Consider the following 8333-nt stretch of genomic DNA (forward strand, 5'->3'; position numbering starts at 1 on the left):
CTACTAGTACTTTTGGTGACCCCCATAACCGTTCCCTATAATCACCTTTGAACAAAAAACTTCCACATATACACAAGACAAAAGAAATGACCCATTTTCCAACAGCAGACATTTTGACTTGTAGTAATAATACTGCAGTAAAACCACAGGTGGAACCAAACAGCATTACCGATGACTCCATTAAATTGTCCCAATAAGAAATGCCAGTGAGTCAGCTGGCAGGTAAATAAGGCCTTATTAAAAAAATAAAAACAGCTAATATCAATGTTAATCACACCTTTACTTTTCCTTCTGCGTGTGTCAAAATGTCTGCCGTGAAAAGGGCCTATGAGATTTACAACGCACACGGAAACCATTACAAGTAGTATTTGTTGGTGAGGAAGGCAAAAACCATCCAAAAACTTGTACTAAAAAAATTTTATTTGTCGGGGTCTTCATCTGTACAATCACCGAAAAAACAGGGTTAAATTATTCTCACTATAACAAACTTGAGTAGATTTTAAGATGTTTAAAAAAAGAAAAGGCTAAATGAGAGCGCATTTCTGCAGCCTGAGATGGATTACGGTGGCATTGGTGCTCTCATAGGAATGCGGGGCGGGACACCGGGGGGCCTTGGAGGCATTGGGGGTCCTCTCTGGAAGCCAAAAGGAGGACGCGGAGGAAGGCCAGCACCGTAGCCAGGTGGAGGCATGGGAGGAGGCCCTCTCATACCTGGAGGCACAGGGTGACCTGAGAGAGATGGAGCAAGAGTCATAACATGATACAAGCTTTACTGTTGATTATATGCTCTCACCATAGACAAAGGTAACCACAGTAAACTATATTTCAGCGTTCTAAACAAGAATCATATGCAGGGGTTCAGAGTTATGGTGAATAGTGGGACAGTTTGGAAAGAAAAAAAATCCACTTCCGAAATTTTAATTAAGTCGGCACGTACAATTTCAATAATTACTATTGAGATTATATAGATATATATATATATATATATATATATATATATATATATATATATATATATATATATATATTCCAGCTTTTCCAATCCAGACACTACATTTTTCCTTTAATGTTTTCTCCTCACGTATTCATGGTTTTGTGTGGTGGCACATCCTCCATTCATGTCATCATCTGAACTATGATCAAATTAGTCGACTGATTTCAACTCACTCAGTAGCTTGCAAAATCCAACATTTTAAACACATTATACACATCAATTTTACAAGTCATCAACCACTTTTGGATGCAGATTGGATACGACTTTGTGAAGACCAACCTCCAGATTAAAGTGAAACTCAAGTGTGTAAGGGCGCCTATACACTGCGATAACAACAATCTTACAGAGTCACTGCATGTCACAGTGTGTGAGATACATCCGATCTGTGTCAGACTGTATATATCAATATCAATATATATCAATTTTGAGGCATGTCACGAGAGTCACCTGTTTCTTCTTTTCAGTATTAGAACTGGCCTATGGTGAAGGTGCCCTTTAAAAATTAATTGTGCAACAAAATTTGGTTTACCCGTAGCACACCTGCCCATAACAAGTAATTTGTCAAGGTATTCATGGCAACGGGGGTATGCGTCAATAGTACAAATCATTAAATCTATTTAATCTTCTTTCAATAATTCTTTGAGGAATTTTCCCCACAAAATGATCGAGGTAGTATTTTTAGGCTGTAGAGACTTTTATTTGACAACAAAGATTCAAGGAGATGCCACAATGCTTACCCATGGGAGGTCCATACGGTGCTCTGTGTGGCATGCCCATAGGCGGGGGTGGGGGCATGCCAGGTGGTAGCGGTGCCCGTGACTGATTTGATCCTGGGGGAGCAGGGGGTGGAGGCACCATGCCAGGCGGACCAGGAGGGGGCATGGGCATCTGAGGCATACCTGTGCAGCAGAAACAATTAAGTCTACAGGCATGCTCGAGCAACGAACTACATTGTTACGTTTTTAACAACACTGATTAACATGTACGACAGAATTTTAGGACACACAGATCTATTACAAATGTCCAAACTTTGTCAGTGTATTTTTGCACAACTTCCCACTTGCAACTACTGTGGAAACATTTGAATCTTTAACAACTGTTACCTGGATGCATGTTGCCAGGAGGGAAGGGTGGTGGTCCGGGTGGGGGCCCACCACCTCCACCCTGTTGGCCTGGTCCCCCTGCATTTGGAGGCATGGCCATCGAAGGGGGCATTGATGGGGGCATAGATCCAGGAGGAGGAACAGGAGGGAAACCGGGAGGTGGCATGCCTGCACAGAACCAAGTTGTAATAAGTTATTGTTTTCATATTCTACTGGTACACGAAGTCAGACTGCCTGACTGATAAATTATTAAATATTATAGTCATCGTTAGACAGTTATACAAAAAATTTACATTATTAGTATCTCATAAAAGGTCTCATTTGTTAGCTGTTATGTTCACTTTTAGTTACAGATATTGCCCGGTATTGAATCAAATCAATCTCATTATCGCCTACTGATAAAAGACACATCACTCAGAGAAGCACACGCCCATTCCCTACAGGGTTCTACTTCCTCTTATTGCCGGTAATGAAACCGGTTATTTGCTCTCATGGCACTAACTACAATCAACCACTCAATCTATAACCATTCATCAAAGGCAGCTGCTGTATATGCAATATGACAGGGCAGTACAAGAGAAAAACAACACCATTGATAAGCAAAAACTGTTATATAAAGAAAGTGTAGATGTATAACTGACTAATTTGCTGAAGTATTCTTTACTATATACATACATTCACCTAAAAGGATTATTAGGAACACCATACTAATACCATGCTTGACTCCCTTTCGTCGTCAGAACGGCCTTAATTCTTTGTGGCATTGATTCAACAAGGTGCTGGAAGCATTCCTTGGAAATGTTGGCCCATATTGATAGGATAGCATCCCCCACACCATTACACCACCAGCAGCCTGCCCAGTGGTAACAAGACATGACGGATCCATGTTCTCATTCTGTTTATGCCAAATTCTGACTCTACCATCTGAAAGTCTCAACAGAAATCGAGACTCATTAGACCAGGCAACATTTTTCCAGTCTTCAACTGTCCAATTTTGGTGAGCTTGTGCAAATTGTAGCCTCATTTTCCTATTTTTAGTGGAGATGAGTGGTACCCGGTGGGGTCTTCTGCTGGTGTAGCCCATCCGCCTCAAGGTTGTGCGTGATGTGGCTTCACAAATGCTTTGCTGCATACCTCGGTTGTAACGAGTGGTTATTTGAGTCAATGTTGATCTTCTATCAGCTTGAATCACTCGGCCCATTCTCCTCTGACCTCTAGCATCAACAAGGCATTTTCGCCCACAGGACTGCAGCATACTGGATGTTTTTCCTTTTTCAGACCATTCTTTGTAAACCCTAGAAATGGTTGTGCGTGAAAATCCCAGTAACTGAGCAGATTGTGAAATACTCAGACCAGCCCATCTAGCACCAACAACCATGCCACGCTCAAAGTCGCTTAGATCACCTCTCTTTCCCATTCTGACATTCAGTTTGGAGTTCAGGAGATTGTCTTGACCAGGACCACACCCCTAAATGCATTGAAGCAGCTGCCATGTGATTGGTTGATTAGATAATTGCATTAACAAGAAATTTAACAAGTGTTCCTAATAATCTGTTAGGTGAGTGTGCATTAGGGGTGGTACGGTTCATGAAAAAACATCCGAAGCGCTCGGTCCGCTTGTCTCGGTTCGGAGCGTGTGTGTGCCGCACGGTTCGACGCATGCGCAATGTAGCCTCGTGCCCGTATGTGACCTCAGACAGTGTGTTTCCCTTTCACGCGAAAGAAGAGGTGTGGACAAGTTACCAACAAAACGTACAGCTAAAGACCGTGCAAAACATTTCAGACCGTCCTGCCAACCTGTATACATTTTAACATCAATGTACTGTAACGTTTTTTCACTCTAAAGTCGCTGAAGCGGCTGCAGTTTAGATCCTGTCGGCTCTCTGCACAGTTCTCCCTGCAACTGATACGCGCGCGCACACAAACACACACGGTGGATGCAGGAAAAAACGGAGATGAGACATAGGCTATACAGGAGGACCTGACAGCTACGCTCGTTATTGTAAGTGCAATGATAAGTCCAATAAGTACTTTATCAAACCGTATGACTGTGTCCCAGCATAGGAAATGAACTAACAATGTAAACTGTTTATGTTTAACGTATTGTGACTTATTCAAAAGACGGCGCTTTAAGAGTTCCTCTCTTTTTCTTTTAAAGGATACATTTTTGTAAGAGCTACACTGAAGTTGGCAGTTTGATAAATCCAAGTTATTTCAATTGATATTCTGTAATATTTCAATCTTCATGTGCTAAAAAGGCACATAAGTTCCTGTAGATGGCAATACACATTCTCCTTTTTTTGCCAAATAAATGAAAAGCATGTTGAAATCATCAATGTCTTCCCTCTTGCTGTATCAAAATCTCACCTAACTTTCCTCAGAGATGGTCCCAATAATGTGCTTAAAGTCAAGTCAAATTCAGTTTGTGCATGATTACATGATATAACTCTTAAGCTATATATCATATGCTGAAGTATATTTCTGGAGTGTTAAAGATTAAAAGAAAAAATAACAAGAACCGTACAGAACCGAAAACCGTGACCCTAAAACCGTGATACGAACCGAACCGTGGGTTTTGTGAACCGTACCACCCCTAGTGTGTGTGTGTATATATATATTTGTCACTTTCAGGAAATGAAACAGTTGGCGCAATTGCCATTTTGCATACAGATATACATTAGATTATGTTATCTGTAAGAATATGACCTGAAATTATAATCTAAATTATTATCAATTGAATCTTTCCTGATCTCTTGATGAACAGTGGCTAAAAAATGTTCTGTGTTACATTGCAACAGTGGTTAAATAATGTACAATTGAAAAGAGGGGAGCCACAGAACAAGTTTTACCATCTACCCTGTGTAACCACAGTATTTCAGTCATACCTGGCATTGGCATCCCAGCTCCCATTGCCGTTAGAACCGGCGTCGGAGCACTCGGTGGGGGCGGAGCGTCTGCAAACAGCTGATGTGGCCTGTCTGCCTGGGAAAGGGGGTTTTGCGCAGCCAAGAGTCGCTCTGCAGCCGAGCCATGTCGTTCTCCTTTGGAGTCCTTTTTGAAGGCGTAGGAGACTGTGATGGGCCTGTTACAGAGGTACTGGCCGTTCATGGCCTCAATGGCTGCATCTGATGCGTCAAAGCTGGCAAAATTGATGAAAGCATAACCCTTGGAGTTGCCGGTGTCTGGGTCTCGCATGATCTTTGGCGTCTGGAGGATCACGCCAAAGGCACTGAATGTGTCATAGAGCAGTTTCTCATCTATCTCTGGGTCCAGATTACCAATGAAGATGTTAGCACCCACATCCAGGTTTTTGTTGTGCGCAGAGGCCTTATTAACTCGAATGGGTTTGCCATAGAGCTTTATCATATTCATGATTTTGATGGCATAGTCAGCATCTTCTTCACTAAGGAACTCTACAAAGCCATAACCTGAGAAGGAGAGAATACAAATTACTCAATGATTGTTATTTATCTTCAAAAAAGATTCTCACGGATACAAAAAGATTTAGGGATGGGTTTTTTTTGTAGAGAATATTAACTGATAGTCACCTTGATGTTGGCCAGTCACTCTGTCTTTGGGCATGTGCGTGTTGACCACAGGACCGGCCTGCAGGAAAAGCTCCCATAGTAATGGCTCTGACACTTTCTCATCCAAGCCACCAACATACACAGTGGCATCTGAAAAAAGAAATAAGAATAAAAAAAACGTGATATGGAATTTATCTTAGATGTCCAAATTAGACAAAACTTCACATGGATGTGGGACTTGTTTTCTTGGTTTTCAAATCATTTCAAATGGAATACTTTAAAGTCTGGTAACCTGTGATGAATATTTGTCTTTTCTTTTTTTACATTTTATTAAGTTAATGATGAAGTCATGGGATACTGTTCATTAACTGTGGTTGTACACTCACACACTGAAAAAAACTCAATCATCAATGTTGGTTTTCTTTTTTTGCTTAAGATGCGTTCTTGTTTCTATTCAACCTTATAACCATTTCTGAACTGTCCAACAATTTTCTAAAAATATTAAAAGTTGAATTTCAGTAGCTAAGATTAAAGTTACACATAAAAGGCTGCACATTTGCTACAAATTAACTTATTATGCTGGTAATGTTATGTTATAATTTCCCTGAGGGAATTAATAAAGTATTCTGAATGAAAGTTTGTGGCTTTCAGTTCTTTGGAAAATATAGTAAATGCTCTTTTGGGGTTACAGCTGGAGGACATGACACCAATTGTGTAAAAACATCAAAACAATAACACAGAATTAATAATTATAGTATATAGAACTAGTTATAATATATTTTGACATGATGTAACTAGCTAGATGATGTGGCTATTCTAAAATGTTTTAGTAGAGCCAAATAATAAAGCTTTCTTGCCTTTTGTTGACAGTTCTAACTGATGTGAACAATAATACTATACAATACTATCTGTTTAGCTAGATATTTCTACAGCCCTACCAACCTATCTTATCAAACGTTGTGTGAACGCACCTAAAGCTGAAATATAAGTACAATGAGAAAATATGTGATCATTTGTTAAGCTAGTCAACATGATTAGCTTGCTAGGCTAACTGTAGCTGTTAGCCAACAGAACGTAGCTCTGCTTCTAACATGCTCACAACAGCCGCCAAACTTAAATCAATCAAAAATCAACGCTGACGTTACACCTAACGTTAGGTTCTTGTGCAGCAAATAAGTAAAATAGATAACAGTAAACAGAACTTCGCTGAATGGCTAACATTGTTTAAATATATGGGCTAAATTAGCGGCAAGCCAAGCTAACAACTGAACACTTCCATGTGATCAAACTAAATATTTAGCTAAGTTAGCTGACCCGGCGGTCAGCGGCGCTCATAAAAATACGGGAAGCAGTTGAAAGTGTAGCCTACAAACAGATTCATAAATGACTTAAACAAAAGGTTGAAACAGGTTTTTAATCTAGTTACCTTGGTTTCTTTCTGAAATTGGTCCCGCTGCCATGTTGAATGAACAACGCTGGGCAAGCGTCCCGTCCTGTACTGAGGCCCCGCCTCTTCCTGACTGTGTGCCGGAGGCGGAAGTAATAATACAAAAATAAAAGAGAATTCAATTAAATATAGATAATATTAAGATACAATAAGATGAAATACTATTCAATTAATACGATTAAATAAGACGTAATAAAAAAAAGATTAAATGAAGTAAAATAATCCCTCCATATTTTTGCAATCGTTATTAAGAATCTTTTACTTTTATGTGTTTAACAGTAAGCTATATTCTAGGATCTACAACAAAGGATAAAGAATGTGACAACACGTTTCAAGAGCTTGATGGTAATATAATAATTAGGCTATGTCCCCTTTGGTTAAAGGAGTGAGTAACTTTTAAATCAAAAGATTATTTGTTATTTTTAACTGAAAATAAAAAATGAACATATGTTTCAACTCCAAATCCATAACAAAGGCTATGATCATACACACATAGAGGGTGAAGACAAGTTCGCAAGGACTGCAAACTAGCTTCAGCTAGATGCCCCATACTGTATTCATTACATCAGATGCATTATGTCATTTTATGTGAAAGTGTCTATCTGTATTGTCCCTGTTAAAAATACTGAAAAATAAATGAAAAAAGAAACCAGGAATTTATGCAGTCATAATATTAAAATAATGTGTATTGCCTGGCACTTTAAAAAAAATATCCTATTATTCATTTCAACTCTAGTCCAAACGTGTTTTGGAGCACACTATCCTTGTGTACAATACATACAATGTGTAAATGTCATTCTAAAATGTTTGTGAAAAGCTCCTTTTTTCATTAGTGTAAATTACACGTAAATCATTACAAATGATTATCTATTAAGACTGACTTGGTCCTAGTTGTGTACTAAGCTGTGAAATAAGAACAATGACCAATTAATAAACATTTGTATGAGCCATTTTATTACAATCATATAAATCTACTAAAAGTATGGAATACAAAATGTTCATAGAAAATACACACAATAAGGGCCTTCAGAAACACTTCTATAAAACAATACTGAATAGAATATGAAACATATAAAAACAAAACTTAATCAACACATCATGCATCAAAGCCAAAAGATGAAAAGCAAAAAAAATGTTTTTATAAAATCGATACCAAAAAAGATATGTTTAAAAAAGCCTTCATTGATAATGATGACAAAGAAAGGTCAGAGTAAGAGCGCTCTTAGATTAATGGCTTGTGGTAAAAAAAAACAAAAAAACAG

At 38.7% G+C, this 8333-nt stretch overlaps 1 protein-coding gene across 1 annotated transcript; it reads right to left on the reverse strand.

The window, feature by feature from the left end:
* Nucleotides 1–399: 399 nt before the first annotated feature.
* On the reverse strand, nt 400–7149 carry sf3b4 (splicing factor 3b, subunit 4). Its single transcript, XM_031296198.2, has 6 exons — nt 7051–7149; nt 5646–5774; nt 4983–5525; nt 2098–2265; nt 1732–1893; nt 400–729 (listed from the first exon to the last, which is right to left on the reverse strand). Exons 1-6 carry the CDS (start codon nt 7082–7084, stop codon nt 560–562), a joined length of 1206 nt encoding a protein of 401 aa, XP_031152058.1. The 5' UTR covers nt 7085–7149; the 3' UTR covers nt 400–559.
* Between the last annotated feature and the right edge of the window lie 1184 nt (nt 7150–8333).

Source organism: Sander lucioperca, chromosome 16, assembly GCF_008315115.2.
Source record: "Sander lucioperca isolate FBNREF2018 chromosome 16, SLUC_FBN_1.2, whole genome shotgun sequence".
Lineage (NCBI taxonomy): Eukaryota > Metazoa > Chordata > Actinopteri > Perciformes > Percidae > Sander > Sander lucioperca.